The sequence below is a fragment of the Hakea prostrata genome, chromosome 11 (assembly GCF_041222555.1).
Source record: "Hakea prostrata isolate BN-2017 chromosome 11, UWA_Hpros_2, whole genome shotgun sequence".
NCBI classification, from domain to species: Eukaryota; Viridiplantae; Streptophyta; class Magnoliopsida; order Proteales; family Proteaceae; genus Hakea; species Hakea prostrata.
In genome coordinates, this window is record NC_142610.1 from 12,139,450 (window position 1) to 12,166,923 (window position 27,474).

At 39.3% G+C, this 27,474-nt stretch overlaps 1 protein-coding gene across 1 annotated transcript in view; it reads right to left on the bottom strand.

Annotated features, from left to right (window-relative positions):
• Positions 1-4,434: 4,434 nt before the first annotated feature.
• Positions 4,435-27,474, bottom strand: part of LOC149000152 (disease resistance protein RPV1-like) — a 33,379-nt gene continuing 10,339 nt past the window's right edge. The window contains exons 2-3 of the mRNA XM_089139131.1: positions 4,566-5,115; positions 4,435-4,476 (exon numbers count right to left, since the gene is read on the bottom strand). Coding sequence (XP_088995257.1) covers positions 4,435-4,476; positions 4,566-5,115 — 592 coding nt within the window. The remainder of the gene's footprint in view (positions 4,477-4,565; positions 5,116-27,474) is intronic.

A 27,474-nucleotide genomic window follows, 5' to 3' on the forward strand; every position in this document is an offset into this window, starting at 1 on the left:
AAGAAATAGAGAGGGGCTTGTCAGCAAAGGGATCACTGGAGATCCCATGTTCAGCCCATGGACCTGAAGGAGGAGGGGCACTGGCCACGGTAACAGAACTATGTTTCTTTACCAATTTCCTACCCATTGCACCAAAACAGGGAAGAAAAACTTACTAAGGAAGAAAGGCACCCGACGTGTAAAGGAAGCTCTAAGATGATGCTCGGAAAATCGCAGGTGATTTGAGAGCGTCAACCGGAGAGAGTCCAGCCTGAAGTTGTTCAAAATAGCGCAAAGCTTAAGGGCTAACTCCAACGGATACTTTGTCTGCAAAAACTTTGGTTCAAAGTTAGCACCACTTGAGTGTGGCCCTTCGCTCAAAGCGTCAGTTTAGGAAACGACGTATGCGAAGTGACCCCTGACGACAACCGTATGGACAGTTGGCACCCACTAATGCTGACGTCTCGAGAATCACCTCCTTTGCTTCACACGATAGCCAAGAAGTGATAATAGGACTTCTCAAATGATTACAGAAGGATTGTTCCTACTGACTCGAGAGTACTCTTCGTGACTGAAAAGTGTCACAAAGATTAGGGGGCTAATGTTGTGGATGACCCGAAGAGAACCATTGGACCGGGACGGTTGAGTTAGAACAACCTTGTGATTCCACGATTCGGACAAATATTGCTCGCCAGCTAGAACGAGAGACTTCTCGGACGACAGTAGGCAATGTAGGAATGGCTCGATGACAAGCCCAATTGCTATAGTTGCCCAGCAGCCCAGCGTCTTTTCAGTAAAGCCAGCGGCCTTTAGGGGATTCGGTATATCTCCTCGCAGGTGATGCCTCCCAGCATTAATTTCAGCAATAAATGTCTCGAGGCTTGTGCAATGACAGGAGATAGCTTGCATGCTCCACATTCGCTCTAAGACTGCCATGGGTACTGCAACACCACCTTTTGTCTCATTAACCAAGGAGCGATGTCACATCAGGCCGATACTTGAGTTGATTCTTTGATTGCAAGAGGTACTCACAGCTGCCCTGAGAACTGCCGTTGCCAGAGGGCAACATCACCATGGCACAGAGGCTATCTCCACCATCGAGCCCCACCATGAAGGATCAGTTGGCCATCGCAGGCATGGAAGGCTCATAGGTTCGTTATATATAGAGGCAGCACCCCCAGGTAGAGGCGAAGCTTCTCCAGCCATTACTCCTCATAACTATACGAAAAATATTCCCTCCATGAATTCCTAGCATTTATTCTTCAAACATTGATTCTCAGCTTCTTCTTTAAGGACTGACTTAATCATTGGAGGTGGTTTCCCGTCCCAAGAGGCGACCCACTCTCACCTTCGTTCTAATTCCAGGAGGCTAAGGAGAACCTGAACTGTTCGACGAAGCTGATCTTTCCCTCAACAATTTCCATAAAGACCTTTTTAAGACTTTTTTTAAAGGAAAAAGGTAGAGTTAGAAGGAAAAAAGAAGATAGCAAGGGGCCAGAATGCCAAATTTTACTGAGATAATGGAGCCTCAACACAAGTGCGCACACACACAAAAGGAAAAGCAAAAATAAAGGATGTATAAGTTATTGAAATCGAAAACCAGAACTAAAAGGTCTCTAAGTCAGAATCCAAAATCAATGCTTAATCAGACATAAAAACAAACAAACAATAAAAGTTAGAGAGAAAGTACCATCCCATATATACTCTGTCTCTAATATGCCAGCAGCCAGGAATTCCTCTTGTGATCCATAGTGTTTTGCATACAAACCATTTAGCCTGAGCAATTTCTTTGACTGCGTCAGATCTGGTAATCTTACCAATGATGTACACCCTCTAAAATCCAAGACCTGCAAAGACTCCCATAATTCATCACCAGCTTGAATCTCAGTCAGCTTCTTGCAGCATGCGATTATTAGTTCCTTCAAATTTTTACAATTTGAGAGATCTGGTAATCTTTCTAAGGACTCACACGACAAAATATTCAGAGTCCCTAAGAATTTCAATTCATTAACGCCATGAATCTGGGTTAGATTCTTGGAGTCTGCAATCTTTAGATTCTTCAAGTTTTCAAAGTTTGACAGATCAAGTATTATGATGGAATCACACACACTAATGTCCAACCTTTCCAAGAACCCCAATCTGCCAATACCTTGAATCTCGGTTAGATTCAAGCAGCGCTCAATCACTAGATGCTTCATGCTTTTTGGCAGACCATGTAATATTTCCAAGGATTCACACCACCTGATAGTCAAGTTCTCTAATAATTCCAACCTGTCTAAACCATGTAATCTTGGAATGAGTCGGCATCCTACTATCGTCAATTCTCGCAGGGACTCCAATCTGCCAAGGCCTGGGATATGGGTTAACTTCCAACAGTACTCAATCCACAATATCCGCAACTCTTTCAACCTTGAAAGATCAGCAGATAATGTCTCTAATGATGTGACCCAATTTATTCTCAACTCTTGTAAGCATTCATAGTACTCAAGGTGCTCAATCTCGGACAGTACGCGACATCCAGTGATATCTAATTTTCTCAAGCTTTTCGAATCTCGCAGGTATGGTATTTTTACCAATGATTTGCAGTCCTTTATCTTCAACGCCTCCAGAGAATCCATCCCTTCGCCTTCAAAATCAGATATGAAGTGATTCCTCTCCAGCTTTAAAGTCCTCAGATATTTCGAACCCCTCAGTTTTGGTATCTTCTTTAATCTTACACAGCCTTCAATGTTGAAGTCCACCAGGGAATCCAATTTCTCGTCGACGCCTTCAATTTTTTCTAGGCTGCCACAATGACCAAGATCTAATATCTGTAAATTCCACAAGCCTCCTGGTGTACTTGATAGTGTTAACAATGACGTGCAACGGTGGGCACAAAGTCTGGTCAAACTCAAGGGAAGAGATGAGATATCTCGAAGTGAATAGCAAAATGAAATATCAAGGCTAGTCAAACTTGAGGGAAGACCTGAGACGGTTTTAAGTAATGTAACATTCTGACTAATGAAGCATTTCAGACTAGTAGGAAGATCTGGAAGGGACTCAAGTCGGTTGCAGCCACTTATCTCAAGCGTTGCCAAGGAGGTCATGCAACCCAATTTCTCCGGCAGCTTTTGTAGAGTACGGCATCCATTTAATTTCAGACTTTCAAGAGAAGTCAACTGACAAAGTTCATTTGGGAGCTCCACCATACTTTCACAATCACTTAAATTAATTTCTTCCAAGGAGATCAAGTGGCCCAGCTTCTCCGGCAGAGTGACCAGACCAGGACATCTCTCTAAATTGAGCCTTTTGAGTGACGTCAACTGGGTAATTTCACTCGGCAGATCCTTCAGATACTTGCAGTGACTCATATCTAACATGATCAAGTTCCTGAGATAATAAATGGATTTATCCATCATCATCAATTTTCCACAACCTCTAAGAATCAATACCTCCAGGAGTAGATTCCTTGAAACATCAGGAGTTCTAGATAATTCATGACAATACCTGAGATCTAGAACTTTCAGACGGACAGCAACCTACAAAATTGCATTTATGTAGTAATTAGCTCGAGAAGGACAAAATAGAGATTTTTTTTTTCCATGCAAGATTTTGCTATTAACAAATTATATGAAATAGAAAATTAATTGCTCCAAACCTTAATGTGCTCCCAGCCAATCCATTCATCTGACATTCTAGAATAGGATAGATCAAGAATAACCAACTTTATTGGATGGAAGTTGGGCAGTTGATATTCAGATGGACAAAATGCTCTCCAACAAAGCCATCTTAATTTTGAAAAAGAATAAGTGATGTTCTCAGGAGAATTTCTTCCACATAACATTCTTTCAGAAACAGATGTAGCATCAATATGAAGTAAGCTCAGTTCTGTCATTGAAGAAATTCCTTCATTGGCAATTAGATTATCTTCTTGAACATGGAGTCCTTTAACAGTACTTGTTCCCTACAATGACAACCTCAATTAAGTAAGAATAAAAGAATACCTAATTCTGAAAACTCCTCACATAGATTAATATATATATATATATATATATACCTACCGTCAGTGTATCGACTACTTCAAAGGCTTCCTCCTCAGACCATATTCGAGAACGTTTTCCCGGTACGAGTTCATTTTCTTGATAAACAATGTATCTTCCGAAATCCCGAAGCTGATCATGCATCCTTAGGTTATTATATTCATCAATCGTTAGCAACGACCTTGCACGGAGAGTATCAACTCCCTCTTCAGCGAAAAAACCATATCCTTTCCAAAAGTAACATGCAATGTCTTTATCCTTTCCAATTAAAAAACAAGCAATGTCAAGAAAAATTTCTTTCTCCACAACATCTAACTCATCATAACTTACTTTCAAGCTTTTCATGACATCAGTATTGGGAAATTTTTGCAATTTCTTTAACACATTTTCCCATTTTGATCTTTCTTGTCTTGAATAAAGAGATGAGCCTACAACTTTAAGAGCCAAGGGAAGTCCTCCAGTGGTTTCCACAATCTTTCTTGAAAGATCCAAATAATAAATTGGAGGTTTATCAGTTCTAAATGCAGAATGGCTGAAAAGGACAAGTGAATCTTTTGGATCCATTACTTGGGGTTCATAAGTCCTTTGGTTTGGGGCAACTATGAGATCCATATTTCTACTTGTGATAATGACCCTACTTCCAATACTAAACCATTCACCATTTCCAACCAAAGACTTTACTTGATCACTTCTATCCACATCATCAAGCACAATAAGAACTTTTCTATTGTGGAATTTTCCCTTGATTAGTTGCATTCCATCAGACACATTGGTAATATTATGTTTTTCTTGACCCAAGATACCAGTGATAAGTTGGTTCTGCAAATATTCAATCCCATGCTTTTTAGCCTTGTCACGAACATCTTCAATGAATTTATGCTCTTCAAAATGAATGAGGACTTTACTGTAAACAGCCTTAGCAATTGTTGTTTTTCCAATACCACCAAGGCCGTGGACCACTATAGTTTTTCGGTCAGTAGATTCAATGTCTAAACGGTCCAGCATATTTTCAATGTGAGATTGAATTCCTACTAGGTTGTCAAGAAGAATGGAACGACTCTTTTGCAATTCAATCCGAATTGTTTTAACAACTTCCTCTATTAACTTTCCTTCGTACCTGCATAGTTGAAACCAACTTAATAGTAATAAAAGCATTTAGGTGATGAATGATATAGATACCGAAACAAATTAAGAATACTTAACAGGGAAGAAACATTAAGTGGATTTATATTTAGGTCTCATTTGATTACTTTCATTTTTGCATGAATTCTTATCAAAATTGTCCTTAATGTTCTAGCTATAGTAGTCTACCAAGGGTTGCAGTAGGCTAACGTTCTCCATCTAACTGTTCATTCATTTGTTTCAAACAAACAACTTTGGGATCAATTAATCCCATCTCCTACTAGTTTGTGGCTGATATATTTGCTGTCTCTTCTGTTGACAACATCCACCTTCAGTTGCTTTCTTATTTACGGTAAGTCTGTTACCCATGTTCTTATCTTGGAGTTACAATAGGAAATTGAAATCAATTGTAACCCAAGACAAAGAGAAATGTATAATTCTGTACCTAAGTTCTCTTGTAGTTTAATAACAATTTTATCTTTCAGCAGAAAAAAGGAAAAAAGAAAAACAAAGTTCATAATGAGCAAATAGAATGCAAGCAAGCAAAGTAGATAAATCAATATCCCATATGTCAATTTTTGAGGGACCTTAACCTAATATATATTAAACATGAAAAAAAAAATTCGTATCAATAAGAAAGGGGAACTCGATTACAAGTGACAACACAAGTATTTCTTTTTTTCGTACATAAAAGAAATTGAAATTGAAATTGATATAGTTTATTTAAAAGTATATACAATGAAAAACTTGGATGTTAAGCCTAGTTTGTGAAATCTTCTAATTACTTTTCACTTTTTATTATCGGATAAAACTCTTTTTGATTGGTGTCAGTTATCATTCTCTTCTTTGCCTATTTGAAAATCTAATACAAACAACCATTGTCGTTCAAAAATGACAAGGAGTTTTGTTTTTTTTTTTTTTTTTTTTTTTTTTTTTTTTTTTTTTTTTTTTTTTTTTTTTTTGAGGTAAAAATGAAAAGTAGTTCGACAACAATAAAGAGAAGAGATTATAAAATAAAAAATAACTTCAAATACTGAATACAGAGAGAGAGAGAGAGAGAGAGAGAGAGAGAGAGAGAGAGAGAGGTGTATTATATCGACTATATATAATATATATAATTTTAAGGGTAAATATCACTTACCTCCCCTCTTACCTGGCAAAGATACCAAACACTTCCCTTCTGTTAAATTTTGCTGGAATATGCTATGTTAGCATTGTTATATCAACCTCCATTAGTTTTGATGATAATAAATATGAAGTACTGATGTCTATATTGAGTCATGATTGTCCAGTTCAATATGAAAGCATGTGGACCTAGTCCAACTCATTAGATGTTCGAAGCCAAGTCAAAACAAGCCAAGCTTGAACAAGAAGTCTACGTCAAGATGAACAAGAAGATTCAAGAATATCAAGCCAAGCTTAAGCAAGACGACTTAGAAAAATTCAGGACTTAGGACACTCTCATGCACACCCACATGTAATTGCACTCAATTGCACATGTATCATGTCATTGGACTGACCTAGGACATGTTAGGAGAGTTATAAGGCTTATGGTTGGCTATAAATCCCTAACCCACCCCCCAAGTACCTATGATTGAGTTTACTGGGCATTTTGTGTTGCAGACAAACATCCGTCTGGTCACAGAATGTTGTCCGTTTGACCAGATGGAATTTCGTCTAGTTGCAAATAAGCCTAATGGCAATATTTTAACGGTTACTCTTTAGACGGAGCTCTGTCTGAATCAAATGGACGTCCATTTGAACTGTACTTTCACTGAAATTTCTAGATTGGGCCAAACAATTGTGTGCCATCTTTATAGGCCCAATCAACCCCATTTGAGACCTTCTACCTTGCCTATTGAGCAATAACTCACCTACAACTTTCAAGCTCTCAAATTGTGAAGAAGCACTTGTTATTGCCTTCCATCCCCACTCAACTTTGAAGAACATACCAAGGTGTCTAAGCAAATTCATTGGAGCCAAGTTTGAGGTGATTGAAGGGTATTTAAAATCATTTGTGGTGCATCCATTTTTATCTAAGCTTTCATTTTCATTGCATCACATTCACACTAGGGGTAATGTGTTACACCCCTTGTTAGGTAACATCCTACATCTCTTGTATTGTATTTGTTCAATTCTAGTCAACCTTGACTAGAATTGATTAAGGGTGTTTTTGCATTAGGATAAACAAAGATTATAAATGGTACTCTTGCCCTTTCTAAAACAAAGATTATAAAGGATTTTCTTGCCCTATAAATTGTAAGGGTTTGATCTTTACCCACCGTGTTGAAGTGAATCACTAGTGGAATACTCTCTTAAGACCAAGAGAGGAGTGGACATAGACTTGTAAAGTCGAACTACTATAAAATCTTTTGTCTTTATGACTGATTGTAATATTTTAATTTCATTTGAAGTTACAATATATCTTTTATTTGCAATTAAAATGAATAATTAGGCAAATCCACTAGTTGCAACTTATTCACCCCCCCTCTAGATTGCTTTGACAATTCTACTTTTACCCTTAAATATTTTTTAAAACCCCAAACTACCCTCAACTTCAAAGACTTTTTAACTTAAACCCTAATTGGCCTCAATTACCCAAGTAGTTAAAACACTAAAGCACCGTCAACTTCTTTACATGGCACCTACAATTATTGGGGTGAAACTAGTGTCCACCCACTATTATGGCCTAAATTGCATGGCACCCATTTTCAAAATTATAAGTTACCCAAAATGAGGATTTTCTATTAAGTTGGGTGTAAAATGACCTAAATGCCCTTTGGGCAATAAAATGACTTAATTACACTTATTTAATACCCTCCCATAACTAACCCTCCTATCCCTTGCCAAAAACCACCATACTCCCTCCCTGCTAGGAACCACTGCCACCCCCATTTGAAAGATGAACTGTCTAGTGTTGGCGCATCTCAAGCATATGGAAAATCGGCCAAATATGCAGAAGTTTATCTCCTCTTCTTTTTCTTCTTCCAGAAGAGGTACTATGCAGGGGCATTCATTCTTTGATAGCTGCTGGTAGATTGAGAGCTTTGCCAGATCCCAGGGGAGTAGAAGTTCCTTCCATTCTGATGTATGCTGATGATATTTTTATTTTTTCAAATGCTTCTTTATGTTATGTTAAAGCTTTGAAAAATTTCTTATTGAAGTATCAAGAATTTTCGGGTCAACATATTAGTTTGGAGAAGAGATAGCTTTTTCTTGGACGTGTGCCTCCTAGTCGAAAACAGAAAATTGTGGACACATTAAATATCCCAATTGCTCTCTTTCCTACTTGATATCTGGGGATAGATATTTTTAAAGGAAGAGTTATTCGTGTCGATTCGCTGTCAATTTTAGACAAGATTAAGAATCGGCTACAAGGGTGGTGTGGAAAGCTGTTATCTTTGGCAGGTAGAGTGGAGTTGGTACATTCAGTTATTTCTAGCATGCCAATTCATAATTTTTCAGTGTATTGGTGGCCTAGCTCTATTATTTCTCAAGCAGAGGCTTGGATGCTTAATTTCATTTGGACAAGGAGTATAGAGGCTGTGAAGAAGGTTACAATGTCTTGGGAAAAAGTATGTACTCCAAAATGTGAGGGTGGTTTGGGTATTCGGAGATTAAGAGATGTCAATTTTGCTTCCTGATGCAAGTTGGCTTGGACAATTAAACATAAACACTCTGTTTTTGCTCATTTTTTAAAGGGGAAGATGGTGGACAAAAGGGGAAATTTAAAGATTTATGGGCAGCAGTCATCTTTGATGTTGGGATTGAAGAAGGTTTAGGGTTTTGTTCAAGCTAATGAACGGTGGTCAGTTGGAAATGGTCAGAATATAAATTTCTGGTTTGACAGATGGTTGGGGAATTTTACCATTGCAGACTATGTTGGTATTCCTCTAGATTTAGAGGGTCATTTGAAATTGACTGTTGCAGATTGTTTACAGCAAGGGGAGTGGAGATTTCCGTCCGTGGACAATGCCAAATTTCAAGAGGTAATCTCTCTTATTATGTTATATCCTGTACCTTGTGCTGGTTTTGTTGATGTTTGCCATTGGCAAGGTTCGGTGGGGGGAGAGTTTAGTTTTCAATCGGCATGGGATCTCTATCGTAGAAAAGGAGAACAACTGGAATGGGCTAAAAGTATTTGGAAGACTTCTTTGCAGCCTAGACAACAAGTTTTCTGTTGGAGACTTTTTCATGATAGGCTACCTGTTGATGCCTTGTTGACTCGGAAAGGGATTATACTGGCCTCTCGTTGTAATCTATGTGGTAAAGCTTCAGAGGACATAGGACATCTCTTTCTTCACTGCTCATTTTCACGTGGATGTGGTGAAGCTTTTGCAGCAAAGTTTGGTTATAGTTGGACAGTAAAAAATTCGATTGTAGAGTCGTTTAAGGCTTGGAAACACCAGGCTTCACAGTCTCCTTTACAGACTGCTTGGATTAATGGATGTTGTTTGCTTTTATACTTTCTTTGGATGGTCAGCAATCAAATCCAGTTTGAAAATTTAAATTTCAGGACTGATGAGGTGGTGAGTTTAATTTTTTCTGACTTAGTACAGTTTGGCTTTAAAATGGATGGAAGAAAAGTAACTCCTACAATTTTTTCGGATGCAAGAAGACTGGGCCTTCACTTCTCTGTTTTTAGTGCTGCTCCTCCACAAGAAATTTTTTGGTGTCCCCCTGTTGTAGGTTGGGTTAAACTAAATATTGATGGGTCTTCTTTAGGCAATCCAGAAGGTCTTGGCGGTGGAGGAGTATTTCGAAATGAAGTTGCTGCGGTGGTTTTCAATTTCAGTCTTTTTTTAAATGTTAAAACCAACTTTGAGGCTGAAGTTGAAACTTTCATTCACGGATTACGTTGGGCAAGGCATTTACAAATTAAAAAGCTTTGGGTAGAAAGTGATTCAAAAGTTGTGGTGACTTTAATACAGCAGAAGAAAATACCTTGGTATATCTTTCATATGTGGAGAGAGTTACAAGAATATTTGTTGACTATAGATTGGAAGATTTCACATTGCTATCGTGAAACTAATACAGTGGCAGATTTTTTGGCAAATTCGGCAGCTAGAACAGGAATTTCTGATATTAACATTCCTTGGTCAGCTTCAATCCTTAATGAACTTGATGTGGATGCCTCTAGACGTCCTAGATTTCGTTTTATAAGTTAGTGGTTTTCTAATCTGAGCAGGAACCAGTGAGGAAGGGTGTATTGGGGGCAACAGTGGTTGCGGGTAAGGGAGGTTGGTTCTTTATACGGTATTAATTGATGTACTTTTAATATTTCTTCTTCGCTTAATATAATGATCCTTTTAGCGAAAAAAATCTGGCCAAAAGCCAACCTCATGGAATTCAGCCTCTAAGACATCCCTACAAGGGGCTTTTTATCAAAGAGGTAGATTTGGATGTGGATGCTTCCCTTCTAATCGTCCCCCGCAGTTAGCTCAATCACCTTCTCAAGTTGGTGGCCCTAGATAAAAAATCATTTTTCAGAACTGTGCTTGGCCTCGCCATAAAGCCAAGGATTGTTATCAACACTTCAACCATGCAATTTAAGGTACCAAAAACTCATGGTCCTTCTATGAATATTTCTGAAAAATATAATGTTTCTATTCCAAACAAAAATTGGTACCCTGATTCTGGAGCCACTCACCACGTTACCAATGCTTTTGACAATGTTCATTTTGCTTAACCCTCATTGGATCAGATCGTGTTCAAGTTCGAAATGGTGTTGGCTTGCCTATTGGTAACACTGGTAACATCTCTATTGGTACAAATTCTTCTTTGGTATATCTGAATTTAGTTCTTTATGTTCCCTTTATTTGCAACAATTTACTATGGGTCTCACAATTAACAAGGGATAACAATGTTTGAATTTTACCCTATCTTTTATATGAAAGATCGTACAATGGGGAGATGTCTCCTTCAAGGCAGCATTAAGGATGTATTGCATCAACTTTGCTTGGGAAACTCTTTTTCTCCCAAAGCATTGGTTAGAGAAAAGACTTTTTAAATTGGCATTCACATTTAGGGCATCCTAATTCTAAAGTCGTTAAAAGTTTGATTTACTAGTTAATTCAAAGAATTTTGTTTTAGTGTGAGATGCTTGTTAGAAAGGGAAAAGTCACAAACTCCATTTTCACTCTTCTAACTCTATTTCTTATGGACCCTTGGACTTGATTTTTTCGGATGCATGGAGACCTTCCCCAGATGAGTCTATTGATGGCTACTACTACTATGTTATTTTTGTAGAGGATTTCAACAAGTTTATATGGTTTTATCCTATGACTGTCAAATATGAAGTTCTTACAATTTTTAAAAGGTTCAAATTGCTTTTTGAGAACCTCTTTTCTAGATATATTAAACGTTTTTGTGGTGACAAATGAGGAGAGTATATGATCGTCTCTAGCTTCAAGAAAATGGAATTGAACGTAGAATTTTATGCCCTCACACATATGAACAAAATGGAGTTCCTGAGCATTGTCATTGACATGCTGTAGAGACTGGCTTATCTTTTTTGGCTCACTTTTCTTGCCCTAGAAAATTTTAGGGGCATGCCTTTGAAATTGCTTTGTTTCTAATAAATAGATTACCCACCAAAGTTCTGAAAAATGTTTCTCCCTATTTCAAATTGTTCAAAGGCCTGTATGATTCTTTGAGGATTTCTCGAAGTGATTGCTATCCTTGCTTGAGACCATATGATAAACACAAGTTAGAATTTAGGTCTACCTGACATGTTTTTATGGGATATGGTTTCTTCACTGAAGATAACTGGTTTGACCCTGGCACTAGGAAAATTATAATTTCTTGCCATGTTGTATTTGATGAAAGGTTTTCCTTTCCTTGTCAGTGAGGTAAACCCCCCTCACCAACCCAACCACTTCCCACAATTTCAGGACCACCACCTCTCTTGAGACCCCACCTAGGCTGAACTCCCCTCTTACGGTTTCTCCTGCTGACTCTTACTCCCCCATGCCACCTACTGAGTCCCACACTTCCACACCTTGGGCTTCCTCTCCTAGCCACCACGATTCTAGAGTTTCCTCCACCTCCTTGGCCAAATCACTCTCACCCATTCAGCTGGTTGTTGATCTCCCTTATGAGACGCAAGAAACCCTACCCACTACCTCCACCCAACCTTCACTCAACACCTACCCCATGATCACTCAGTCCAAGGCCAGTCCTAGGGCTCTCATCACTTCTATCACCAATCCTATCCCTAGCCATGTTAGCCCACTTCCTTAACCACTGCAAATAAATTTCCTCACTAGTGGAAAGCTATAGATAAAGAGTTCACTGCTCTCTTGAAAAATGGTACTTTCCTTAATCCTTTTTGTGTCTCAATTTAAGCTAGTTTTTTTCTAAACTTCTTTCCTACCAGTTTAAATTTCATGATCATATCCTGGTCTATGCTTATTATGGTTTGTTTGGGCTTTCTCTGTAGTGTTTTTATGCTTCTAATGTGTTATCATTTATTTTTGTGCTCCTTTGTTGCTGTTTCTCTAGTATTGTGAATTTCTATTTGTGCTTATATTCCTATTGTTGTGCTTTTTGTCCCCACCCCCCTACCCACTTGATTCTTGAAGGCAAGGCTTTCGGCATGTTTCATTTTTACCCATCCTGAAGTTTTTCGCGTGGAATGTTTGGGATTTAAAAAATAAATTTACAATATGTTGGATGCAAAAGTTAATCAAACGCAATGATCTTGATGTCCTTTTTTTGTGTGAAAATAAGTGCGCCTCTCACTCTAACCTTATGGATTCTTATAAATCATGCTTTTTGGGATTGGTCTTTGTGTTTGAACGTGATAGCTCTAGCATTAAACTGTCTTTTTTTTTTTTTTTTTTTTTTGGGGGGGGGGGGGGGGGGGGGCCTTTGATCCTCACAAAGTCTTGTATTAAATTCTCAATCATTTCTTACCATCTTCTTTCATTGCTGTAAAATTCTAGGACTTACATTTTGGATAGATCTCTGTGTTTGTTTATGCCCCCCCCCCCAATATGGTCCTAGGAAAGATGCATGGGTTTCTCCGCATTCCCTCCTTTCATTTTGAATAGATCTCTGTGTTTGTTTATAGCGCCCCTCAGTATGGCCCTAGGAAAGATGCATGGGTTCTTTTCATTCCCTCCTCCTTTCTTTTTGTGTGCAAACTCTATACCTCTACTCTACTTCTAAAAAACTTGGAAGTCCCTTTTACACTTCCCCTGCTTTACATCAGTCCTTGAATGTTTGTCTGATTTCAACCTATCGGAACTACTTTGCCCTTGTAAGAATTTCACCTAATCTCATAAGAAACCTCCCCTCTCATTTGGTGCATGAACGGTTGCATAAGTTATTTCTAGGGCATGATTTCCTCTCTCTCTCTCTCTCTCTCTCTCTCTCTCTCTCTCTCTCTCTCTCTCTCTCTCTCTCTCCTCACCGTCCCTATCCTACCTTCCAGCCATTGAGTTTGACCATACTCTTCTACTCCTGAATACTAACCCTATTTGATGACAGGAAAGAAACTCTTCCACTATCAAGCAGCTTGGCATCTCTACTGAGGCTTCTTTAAGGTAGTAGGTTCTTCATGAATTCCCTATGTTGAGTACAGCCACTAGACAACATCCATATCATGCTTCACATAAAAAAATTGATAGGATGGGTTGCCCTTGTGATGTTCTAGAATTTGACTCTTTATAAAATGATTGGCTAGTCTAGCCAAGTAGGCCCTCCAACAGCAAGGGGCGATGACTCTATTCAATATTGTACCACAACATCTTTGTACTTGTTCGTTTTTTACTAATTCAATAGAAGTTCTTCTTTGTAACTGAAAAAGAGAAGAAAAAAAAACACTATTATATGACAATTAGTATTTTGAAACAGAACACCAAATAGAGTGTTTTGAGATTGGAGCCATCTTCTATGTAAAGCAAGACCACAGCAAGAAAAAGGAGAAAAAAAATATAATGTAAAAAGAGCTTAAGGATCTTCTCATGTGCACAAAAGTTATTAAAATTATTAGTTAAAACGACATTTTTTCTAGAGACCTACTAAATTGAAAAACAAGTCGGCGCAAAATTAAAGTCAACCTTTTTTTTTTTTCCTTATATAGTAGATTTAGTCAATTTTAACTTAATAAATAGAAAATCTATAAATAGAATTATGTTTAAGCTAAGTTAGGAACATAAAATTAAAAATTACAATGAATTGTGGTAAGTAAAAATTTATTCAAAATAAAAAGTATTTTAAATTTTAACTTGCCCATAAATAAAGTTGAATTACAGTTATTTATTTTCTTATCTAGTAAATCCAACTTGGTGACTTAATTTATGGTGGGAAAATTAAAAAGTTTTTTACATGAGCCCCTCCATTTTCATGGGAAACAAAGCGTACCCCCTCTAAAATCAAAACCTTGCAAATACCCCTCCACCCTTAACCCCGTTACTTATAACTGTTAAATAATTTTAATATGACCATATTTCCCTTTGTGTGGTCCTCACAAGTGCTTTCTTGACATCCGCTTGTTTTCAAGTGCTTTCTTGACATCGGCTTGTTTTCAAGTGCTTTCTTGACATCTGTGCATACCCTTTGTGTGGCCCTCACATGGGATCATTATGAACGGCAAATGAAGAAATCCCCTCTTTCTTGCTCCCTTATATCAATGTCCCAAAGCCCAACAATCCCAGAATCGTCCTCGGTCTATAGAAGGAAAGAACCTCATGTTCACTATCCTGTTTGGCACAACTTGTTCTATGTTCTCCGATTTCAAAGTCAGGGATCCCAAATCCAGTCTACTCCCAACCCCAATTTCCTCTCTCAAACTCCTGCAAACTAATGAAGCAGCTTCCCCTTCCGACTCTATTTGGGTTTTCTTCACAACGCTCATGATTGTATCCATAAGGCCTCTGTTGTAGACATTACCCATAAATACCTTGACCAGAAGAGTGGGTTTTGGAGGCTTGACGAGGTCGTCCGTGAGGCCCCTTGACAAGGTGCTTCTTTCCTTGGGTAAGCAGAGAACGCCGTATCTCACAGCCCAATGGACTGGGGGGCTTATGTTAATGAGGTAAATGGTCATTCTTTATATTCCAATCTAAACTTGTGATTGTACGATCTGACTAGTCATTCTATGTAACATGGTTTGACCATACAGTCTATGGTAGGGTTGACCACTGCGTCAACAGAGCCCAGTTAGGGCAAACTTCTACCACCTGGCAACTACCTAGAAGGATAAGTCAGGTAAATGGCTCTTCCTAGAGTTACTTTCCTAACGTAACTCTTCTTAGAGTTATGTTCATAGTCTAACTCTGATATCTAAAGCTATATAAGCACATCAAGCAGGCTTTATGTAGTAAGTATTTATAATCTGTGTGATCAATTACTTAAATTCTCTATTGAGTAGTTGTGATCATATCTCATCGGTACTGACTTGCTCGTCGGAGGCATACCTCGTGTAATATCCAGCCCTATTCTAACCCTGACCCTAACCCGGATCCACTTTTGTATTGAGGTCCGAAGACCCGAAGCGGTGGTAGAAGAGACCTATGGACCATTCTGATTGATGATCATAATTCGGAGACTGAGCCTATGGACATTGATGATGATACCCCTTGCTTAAATGCATTATCAGTGTTTAAGGAAAGTCTGTGCATTGGAGAAGATTAATCTCGTTGATGTACCTAATGACCTCCTGTGCACAATCCGAAGGTATTCCCCAAAACTAGACTTCTTGATTGAATTGTGGAAGAAAACCTCACTCAAATTGGCCTTGTATAGCCTTTCAAATCCCTACTTGAAGTTGCTGAACTAAACCTGTTTTTCTGCTGAGAAACATTTTGGTTGATCCTTTTGGTCGATACCATCGACCAAAGTTTCCCAGTCTGCCAAGTTAAAGATTCCATGCATGGAATATTCCTATTGTATTTATTATGACCTCGAGCCTTGAGCCTTGTGCAATCATTTTTCTCACCTGAAATCGTGGGGAGAGCTTCCCAAGGCACCTCCTTGGCTAATGTGAAGGGCACCTCATCAAAAACTCATTGTTTACTATTGATTCTTGTCTACTTCTTCCACACTAAGGTATGAATCACCATTCCACTCTCTATCCTACCATTTTCTACTCTTTTCTTTTCCTTTCTTGCTGGTGAGACATTGGAAATGGTGCTGCAACCTTGCAACCACCACTCCAAGTTCTACACATGATTAACCTATGAGATTCTTAGCCATCCATTGATGCTATGCCTCCACCTCATGCCTAGCTTATGTAGTCCTCTATTTTTCTATTAACATCATGTCATTTTGTACCAAACTGAGTTGTAGGGCATGCTATGTTCATGTTTATCACTTCTATATGATTCCAATCGAAATCCTAGTAGTTCCCCTAGCTATTACATGCCATTTCCATGACAATGGAATCAATCCCAACTCATGCCATGATGTTTGTCACTTGAACTTGTTAGCTCAATTTGGGGCTTTTTGTTTGGACCATTGGATTGGGTAATTTTCTTGACTTATAGTGTCCTACTACTGTTGTTAAGTGTTCTTCCAAGTTTCAGATTGATCCGAACACCGGAAAACCAATTTAGGATGAAAACACCCAAAATCCATCATTCTGTCCCGAAGGAAATTTTGGTCGATCCTTTTGGTCGATACCATCGACCAAAACCATAGACCAAAGTTGTTACTGACAACAACCTTGGCCCGTTTTGATCCAATTGATATCCAATCTTCCTAATTTCTTCTCTAACTTATTATTGATGTTTGTTTAGGGCCTTAACAATTATTTTGAACTATTTCTTGGTACTCTCAATTCATCATCAATTCAACCCAAGGTAAGGATGGTTATCTCCATAAACATATAGATCACCAACTTATGATTTATGTTCTTGTTTATGAATGGAACCTTTTGATTACTTTTAAATCTTTATAAGATTGTTATATATGTGTTAGAACAGTAGTATTGACATCTTTATACTCTTGTCATGTTACATTATTATTCTTGTTTACTTATGTCTATGATGATTCATTTCAATATCATGTTTTAACTTTTATGATAAGATGTATTGGATGCACGAAAGATGATGAACTTGAATATGTGATTGCTTACGTATTGACTTGGGATTGGGGAGTGTTCTATTGACACTTCTGTCCTTAGGCATCGGAGGGAATAGTATGGGATGTTCTCCGATGGTGCCTATCGACACTCTCCCGGGTTATTGGATGACATACATAGGACTGTCTAGTTGGTTGGCTAGGTTTATCCTTGTCGTGTCAGACCCGAATCGGAAGGGCATTGAGACCGAACAACCCGTGGTAGTGTATGGTTGGATGGCCGCTCTAGGCCGGTAACCAATCCGGTAGGGGACATAAACCATGCTACGGATACCTGAAAGGGGCCATTTATTGGTAGAGTTGCATATGGATAGACTTGGGCTCACGGGCGCTCAACACCGGTAACCAATCCGTGAGAGGATGTGAGAGCTTCCCGTTTACTATATGTGGATGACCAATAGGGTTGATGAGCCCGAAATCCGGGATTTCGCTGACTCTAGTGTGAAGGATACCGGAAAGGATCGCCGGGGGCGAGGAATGGACGTATCTGAATCTAACTTGACCGACTGAGTAGATGACTTGCATTGGGCTAGGCTTTACTGTGACATGCGCCAGTACTTGACCAAATGGTGATGTGAGAGAGCGGTGACCGATCCCCTTACCATGGTTTTTTGATGACTTTACCGATCTTCCCCGGGCATTCCCAAGATATGGAAATGGGAGAGTGACTGACGACCCAGAGAAGTACGGTGCTATGACTTAAAGCATGTCTAACCTAGAGACTAGCATTTATAGAGTTAGAATCATACTGCATCATATGTTCCATATCTCATTGCATTATGTATGTTCTGTATGTGTATGATTTCTAATTATGGGATAACCGCCTTGCTGAGTTCTTCGAACTCATTCCTTTTGTACAAATGTTTTTAGATTATCCTACAGGTACTGAAGACTACGATGGCACCCCTTCGAGACGGACTATAATTCCGCATACTACCCTTCGGGTAGTGGCATCTATGAAGATCCGAGTGTTGGTGCTGAGGAGGATTACTATCCGCACCAGGGTTAGCCCCACGGTTGTGAGGGAGCGGCAAAGCTAGGTTTACTTCATCCGTACCATTGAGGAGATTGTTATTAGAGTAGAGGAAACCCTAGCTTAGTGCCCCATTCCCTTGGTGTATTTTTGGAGTACTTGGACCTTTAATTAATTAACTTTTTGGAATTATCTTTAATACCTGGACATGTAATTAACATTATCACACTTCTTTTCCGCTACTCTGAGAGAGTGGTTATCATACCTTCTCTCACCTTTATGATTATGTTCATACTTTACTGTTATTCTCTTCTGCACTCTGATTTATTTAATCTTTTCTTATTCATGATACTTAGTATTTATTGTTTTACTTTGATTATCTTTGTTCATGATTATGTCATTGTGTATGTGGGAGGCATGGACCTATGAATCTTGATCCTTGGACTGTGGATCACATTCCCGAGTATTCCAAATGGGGTACCGGCTGGGACACCTCAAACACCCAAGGTTGAGCACTTGTTTTTCAGGAATGTGACAGGGAAGGACGAGCATAATTTTGTATCAACAATTGGCGCCGTCTATGGGAAACGCATCAAAAATTCATGGTGCGAGTAAGATCAAAGGTTGTGAATGATAAGGAGGTTGGGGATGAAGTCGATAAGGAAAATCCTCCGCCAGAAACCTTGGAGATTCCTCAGCAGAAGGAGAATCCCGACCAAAGGAGAGAGAATCCTAATCAAAGGAAGGAGAATCCCGAACAACTGGAGAAATCTAACCAATTTGCAACACTAAATCAGATTGATGAGCTTCAAAAGCAACAATCTGAGCTCCAAAAAGAAATCTCATCCCTGAACGAACTGGTCAGGATGACCATGCGTCAAATAATCGCCCCAACAATAGGTTCTCAAGAAAATCGGAAAGTCCCGGAGGGGAGCAGGCATGACGATCTAGTCATACCTGACCAGACACCCCGACCATCTCAAGAAGAACAACAGAAGTCAAAAGAGAAGGCGGGAGAAAAGTTTTGAGCATCGAAGGAGGCAATTCCAAAGGAAAACCCTCCAAACGACGAGGATCGAGGTAACAGCGCTAATCCAGTCAAAGATCCAAAGGACAAAAAGAGTAGCAACAGCCTGAGTAACCGTGAAGAGCACATGAACAAACAAATTGAAGAATTAGACAAGAAGTTAAAGAAATTGAAGGATCCTGGCAAAGATGAACTATATGCTATTCTAAAAGAGGATCCTTTCATCCGAGCCATCTCAGAAGCGGAGATGCCAAAAAGCTTCAAGTTGCCCTACCTTCACTCTATTTGATGGATCATGATGCCCAAAGCATCATATCACATGCTACAAATCGGTTATGTCCACATATAGACATAACGAAGCAGCTATGTGTCAAAGTTTCCCTGCCTCTCTAACCGGTGCAGCGTTAGATTGGTTCTTGGCAGTACCAAACGGCTCTATAAAAAGTTTTGACCAACTAGGTCGAGTATTCCTATTACTCTTTCAAAGCGGAGTTGGTACCAAGAAGAAAGAAGATACTTTGTTTTCTAAAAATCAAGGTCGAACGGAGTCCATTCGAAATTTTCTTCAAAGATTCAACAATCTTACCACGCAAATTGAAAGTTTGGATGAGAAGATTGCTTTCCATGCATTGTACCAGGGGCTTACCCATGAAGGGCTGCTTGAGCGACTACTGCTGGATAGCCAAAAATGTATATGGATCTAGTCGAGAGATGCCATAAACAAGCAGAGATATCGGAAACCCTAGAATCTTGGAAGAGAGAGCCAAGGGTTGAAAGGAGAAACAGTCGAGAAAGTGTCCCACCGACCAGAATGTTAGGGCTAAGTTCGACCAGGTTTGGTCAAGCAGAACCCCACAAACATCATGAGGTCGGCCATCTACCACTCAATACAAGAATGTCGGAGATTTTGATGCAAATCAAAGATCAAGGATTTCTCAAATGGTCGGTAAAATTCACGCACCACAAGGAGAGCGTGATAAAAGAAATACTGCAAATATCATAAAGATCACGGTCATTGAATGGATGATTGCAGAAATCTAAAGATAGAGATTGAAAATTTAATCTCACAAGGACAATTAAAGAAATACACCCAAACCAAGCAAGAAGATCGACCACAAAACTATTCAGTTGGAAAAGAGGGAGACCAAATAACCAAGAAGGGAGGAGGAGTCCAACCAAACGCCGACCAGAGGTGGATGACAGTCAAAGAAAGAGAAGTCCAATATACACGGTGTTTGGTGGTCCGATAGAAGAATCAACCCGACAGACAAAAAGAAAAACACGATATATTGGAAATATTGAAACTAATAGAAATATATTGACAGAGCCAATCACTTTTTCCTCCAAAGACCTACAAGACATCACAATTCCCCATGATGATGTTCTAGTAATCAAAGTTACCTTGGCAGGAACTGAGGTTCACAGAGTCCTAGTAGATACTGGATCTTTGGCAGATATATTATCATTAGAAGCCTTCAAGAAGTTGAAGTTAAGGGAGGATATGCTTGTCCCATGTGAAACTCAGCTTTATGGGTATACAGGTTCATCCACCCAAGCAGAAGGTACTATTCGGCTAGATTTGCGAATTAGAGAACATCCAAGAGATAGGGTCGTACAATCCAATTTTATGGTTGTATGAGACCTATCAGCATATAATGCTATTCTTGGACGACCAAGTCTTTGTGTGCTCGAAGCAGTGGTCTCCTCTTTACACATGAAGATAAAATTCCCCACCACAAAGGGAATTAGTGAATGTACGGCCGACCAGAAATCTAGCCGACAAAGCTACAACAATTACATGCGAAAGAAGGCAAGGATGGACTCGACAATGACTATTGAAGTCAGGGATGATCGAGATGAAGAGATTTTGCAAAGAGCCGAACCTGTTGAAAAACTCGAAAGAATCTGCCTCAATCCCGACCAGAGAGACCAAGGCACCATGATCGGATCAAAGCAAGAAGCAGATTTCAAATCCAAGCTCACTGAGTTTTTAAACAAAAATTCTAATATATTCGCTTGGTCGGCAGAAGATATGCCAGGGATCGATAGGAAGGTTGCTGAACACAGACTATGTATCGATCCACAGGCAATTCCGGTGGTGTAGAAAAGAAGGAATTTCACTATTGAGAAACATGAAGCCATCCAAATCAAGGTGCGAAAACTAAGACAGTCTGGTTTTATAAAGTGCACCAATCACCCAACATGGTTGGCTAACGTGGTGATGGTCAAGAAGGCAAACAGGAAGTGGCAAATGTGTACAGATTACACAGATTAACAAAGCTTGTCCAAAGGATTATTATCCACTCCCAAGAATTGATCTTCTCATAGATGCAACTGTTGGACATGAGATGCTCAGTTTTATGGATACTTATTCAGGGTACAATCAGATCTTAATGCATCTAAACGATAAGCACAAAGCATTCTTGACTGATAGGGACAGCTATTACTATAAGGTAATGCCATTTGGTCTAAAAATGCGGGAGGAACCTACCAAAGGGCGGTAAACAAAATCTTCGCAAATCAAATTGGTCAGAATATGGAGGTGTATGTAGATGATATGCTGGTGAAGAGCATCTCAAAGAGAGACCATTTGGCTGACCTAGCAGAAGTACTTCGAAAATATAAGATGAAGCTTAATCCTGAAAAATGTGCTTTCGGAGTATCTTCTGGAAAATTTCTTGGATTCATGGTGTCTCAAATGGGAATTGAAGCCAACCCTGAGAAGATAAAAGCAATCATGGACATGAAACCACTAAGAAACATCATAGAAGTGCAGTGTTTGACTGGTCGGGTAGCAGCGCTGAATAGATTTATTTCCCGATCAGGAGAAAAGTGTCTCAGAAAAGTGTCTCCTTTTCTTTAAAGCATTGAAGCAGGTAGTCAATCAAAAAGGCGATGTCTAGAATCAAGAGTGCCAGGACGCATTTGAAGAATTTGAAAGAAAAATTGTCCCGACGACTGTTGCTCGTAATGCCGACTAGTAAGAAGGAGCTACAATTACACTTGGCCGCATCATCAATAGTAGTTAGCGCAGTACTCGTTCAAGAAGAAGGTAATATACAAAAACATCTCTATTATGTTAGTCATGTTTTAAATGATGTAGAGACTCACTACCCATAAGTGGATAAACAAGCATTGGCACTAGTCATAGCGGCTAGAAAACTCCATCTGTACTTCCAATCTCACCCCATTGTAGTGATGACAAATTTACCTCTGAAAAAGATTCTTCACCGACCAGACTTGGCAGGGAGATTGGTGACCTGGGCGGTAGAATTGAGCAAACATCAAATAGATTTTAAGCCCCGACTAAGTATTAAAGCTCAATCCCTGGCAGATTTTATTATTGAAACATAGGAGTCAAACCAGAATGAAATTGAGCCAGTTCTTGAATCGATTAAAAGGTGGACCTTGTTTGTGGACAGATCCATCAATTCACAAGGGAGCGGAGTGGGCCTATTAATGAAGAGCCCAGGGGGATTTGAAATTAAATATGCCCTTCGTTTCAAATTTAAAGCTTCTAACAATGAAGCCGAATACGAAGCCATGTTAGCAGGCTTAAGAATGGCCAAAGCTCTAAACATCCAACATCTAGAAATCAAAAGCGACTCACAATTGATTGTAAATCAAGTAAAAAGAGTCTATGGAGCCAAAGAGAGAAGAATGGAGAAATATTTGAACCTAGTCAAGAATTACAAACAGTACTTCCAAGATTTGGAAATTACTCAAGTACCAAGGGCAAGAGAACGACCGGCCGATTCATTATCTCACTTAGCCACAGAAGGCATGGATGTTCAAGAACTTGTGGTCTTCTTGGAAGAACTTGTCAGTCCCAATATAAACGTGGTTTGACCACATGCAAATTTCAACCGAGCAAGGGTGGATGGAGCCAATCATACACTATTTAGAGAACAACCAACTCCTAGAAGACCAAAAAACTACCCGAACAATACGACAAAGAGCAGCTCGGTTCACAATCAGAGATGGCCTACTATACAAGAAATCTTTTACCCGATCACTCGTGAGATGCCTGGGCCCGCTGGAAGCAACCAAAGTTCTAAGAGAAGTACATGAAGGGATTTGCGGTGCTCATGTGGGATCCCCACTGTCCAATACAATAATACGCCAAAATTTTTATTGGCCGACCTTGGAAGAAGATGCAAAAGACTTTGTGAAAAAATGTGACAAGTGCCAAGCACACACAAAGGTCTCTCACACACCAACAGTTCCCCTGACATCAATTTTGTCCCCGATACCCTTCGCAAGATGGGGAATAGATTTGGTAGGGAAATTACCAAAAGCATCAAGAGGAAGAGAATACTTGGTGGTGGCAGTGGACTATTTTACAAAATGGGTAGAAGTAGAGCCCCTCACAACTATTAATACCGAACAAATGAAGTGCTTCATCAAGCACAACATATTATACAGGTATGGAGTCCCAAAGATTTTGGTGACTGACCATGGAAAACAATTTGAGAATGCAGCTTTCACTACATTTTGCAAGGAGCAGGGGATCGAACACAAGTTCTCATTAGTATCTTATCCCCAAAGTAACGACCAGGTTGAAGTTACTAACAGGACTATGCTCAATGGGCTCAAGAAAAGGCTTGACCAGCTCAAAGGAAGATGGGTGGACGAGCTACCCAGTGTACTATGGTCGTACCGAACAACCCCTAGAACGACCACTGGAGAATCACCATTCCGACTAGTTTACTGTGAAATCCAGCCCAAACCTAGCCAGGTCACCCTATCTGTTTTGGGTAAAGAAGGGTTAGTTTAAATGTTGACTTTAAAATTGGACCGTGATTTCAGTTTTGTTTAATGTTGACTTTGAAGTTTGACCGTGATTTCAGTTTTACTATCTTTGAAAATCTTAGGAAGCCATGTCAGACCTTTCTCTTAGGGTTGATCCAATGTCCCAAAATGAGGGATGATGTCTTTGTGGGCCATCTCAGTAGAAGATATGGTGTTTGACCCAAAACCCATGGATATTGATGATGGTGTTTCCTTATGGAAACTTTAATTGATTTGGTGTTGAACTACTCATTGGTGAAGAAGAACTTGGTTGATGGACCTAAAGCTTAGTTGGACCTGGTTTGAAGACATCTCTCCATACTAAGTAAGTAGTATGATGCGTTGAAAGAAGCCCATCCAAAAATATTGAAGTTAGGCCCATTAAATCCCTATTTTTGAACAAGCTGTCTAGGCAGTGGCATTTTGGTAATTTTCTGTTTTGAAGACTTTTAAAAGCTTTATTTCTTTTAATTTCGTGGTAAACTTTCCCACTAGGTTTCTAACTCTCTATGGAACGTGGAAAGGACCTTAGAACTTCCTCTTTGGCAACCAATCAATCAACAGGGTCAGTTTGGTCAGTTTGGTGAAATCCTAGTAATTCTTGGACTCTGTGTGCTATTTAAAGAGGGGGAACTCCATGTTTTCCAATCACAATCTGTTCTAAACCTTTGGAGAACGTGGGAAGAGCCCTAGATCCTCTCCTTCGAAGCCAAGGAGGACCCTCAAGCATCTGTTCAGATTTCTTCATCGGTTTCTCTTCTAAAAGGTTTATATTCAATTCGCTTCTTCTTTAATTCATTCTTTCTTCTCTACTTATGATATTCTGATTATGAGAAGTGTATTACACTGCTGTAATGACCTCTTCTTTAATTCTTTTAGCCCTAGAGTGAATCCCCCAATTCACTCTATGATCTTGAAGCCATATGGCGATGATTCTTGAATTTGACTCCACCAAAATCTTGATGATACTTTCCCTGAATTTTCTACCTATCTTTATGATTGTGGGGAAGGTCTCATACAATTACCATGACCTTCCCTTGTGTCCTCATGATTGAGGAGTTGATCCTTGTTTTTCCTTGGACCAATTGGCAACCCTTCTATTTTCTATTAATTCATTGGATCCTCCCCAAGACTTTGTTTATTATGATTTCTTTATCTTTATTCCCTAGGGTGAATCTTTATTCTCCCTAGTCTTCCCATGGGATATTAGGATTTCTTTCCTTTGAATTTATTTACATTCTTTTCTCTCATTGGTACACCCTTCCTATTTCCATTCTTGATTTTGAAATATTAATGAGATGTTCCTTTATCTATCTTGGGTTGTTTTTTTTGTGAGAGTTTATTATGGGTAACTCTCATGAGAGGTAACCAACTCTTATGAGAGGTAACCATATCTGAGACCCTAATGTTCTTTTATCTGTTGGAAACTTCCCAACACCTTTTCAGATTGTGCATTCTTTGTTTCTCTTTTCCTAGGGTGAATCTTGATTACCCCTAGCCTTTCCATGAGAGCCATCAGTTTTGTTCTGAATCTGCGCACCGAAGAGGGGTGAATTAGTTGAAATACATAATGAACTCCTGTGCTCAATCCGAATATATTTCCCGAAACTAGACTTCGTAATGGACTTCCAGGAGAAAACCCCACTCAATTTGACCCCATATAACCTTTCAAATCCCTGTCCGAAGTTGCTGAACTATGTCTGTCAAATCCTGCTTGCGCATCAAAGAAGATGAGCTTATTTGGTGGATCTAATGAACTTCAATTCTTGATCTGAAAGTATTTCTGGAAACTAGACTTATTTATTGACTCGTAGAAGAAAACCTCACTCAATTTGACCTTGTATAGCCCTCCGAATCCCTGTTTGAACCTTGCTGTTCTGCTTGGTCGACTGATTGGTCTACTGGACCACTCGACCAAGCACTCGACCAAAGGGTTTGCCAAATCCGATAATTTGTAATTTTTAGGGTTTTTCACTTCTATTTAAACCCTACTTCGAGTTTCTTAGTTACGGCAGCCTCCTAAATACTTTTTGAACGTGAGAAGACCTCTCCGAAACTCTCTCTGGTGATTTCGAAGATTCCTCTGCAGATCTGAAGCCTCTCTTCTCTGTTCTTAAAATTCAAGGTGAGTATCTCTTCTGAATTATTAATTTTCTTTTCTTGATCTTGTTCTTGAGTGAGATCAGGAAGTAGATGATGCATCCTTGCCACCATCCCTTCGTGATCTCCTTCGTTTCTTTGAGATCTATGATCATCATCATGATCTCAACCCTAGCCGAAGATTTTCTTGAAACCCTAACCCTTGCTTGAGTTCTGGAAACTCTTGTTAACCTCCCATGCGAGGGAAACCTCATGGGCAATGTTTCTGTTAACCTAAATTAGTTTTCCTATAATTTTCTTATTGCTTTTGGCCAATTGTTTAATTTTTTTTTTTCATTCTGTGATCTCAACCTTTTTATGGGAACCATAAGGTTGAAACCCTAATTTCTTGGGTTAAATCAAGAACCCAAATTTTAACCATGACTTGATGTTTTTATCTTCCTATATGATTCTAATACATCCTAGGAAGTTCCCCTTCAAATTTTGGATCAATCCGACTGCAAACGAGGAAGTTATGACCAAAGCAGTCTGTACAATTCCGTATTGACTTGCTTGGTCGACTGTTTGGTCGACTGGGCCAGTCTACCAAGCACTCGACCAAAGGAGTCAGTAGCTTCGTTTTTCGCCCGAATTGATTCGTTTGCTCTTTGATCTTTTAGGCATCATTCCTAATGTTGTATCTATGATTGTTAGGAGTCTATTTGCTAAGTTTGGAGTTGCTCTCTTTGGTTTTGGAATTTGGATCATATTCTTCGATAATCAGGTAAGGACAGTTAATTCCTTAACTACATAGATTGCTTGTTCTCTGGTTTCTACTTTGTGAAACTATGAGATTACTTACTGTTATTATAATTTAATTCTGATCTCTTACTGTGAGATCAGTAGCACTTGTTTATATTATCTTTTTCATTTTTTCATGTTATATGAATTACCTATTATTGCCTAATCTGATTTTGCTTTTACATTCTCTTGTATATGATGAACTGTTGGTTGTATATGTTATGACTGATCTGAGAATGTGTTTGCTTAAGTTTGGTTTGGGATTGGGAAGTGTCCTTTTGACACTTCTGTCCTTGGACATCGGAGGAAATAGTATGGGATATTCTCCGAAGATGCCCATCGATGCTTTCCCGAATCAATGGTTGTCATACCTAGGGCTGTCTAGCAGTGTTTGGCTAGGATATACCCCTGTTATATCAGACCCAAATCGGAAGGGTATTGAGACCGAACGACCCGTGGTAGCAATGGGGATTCGTGTGCGCTCAAGACCGGTAACCAATCCGTGAGAGGACATGGATCACATTGTGGATACTCGAAAGAGGCCATTTATTGGAGGGTTGCATATGGCTAGACTTGGGCTCATGGGCGCTCAAGAC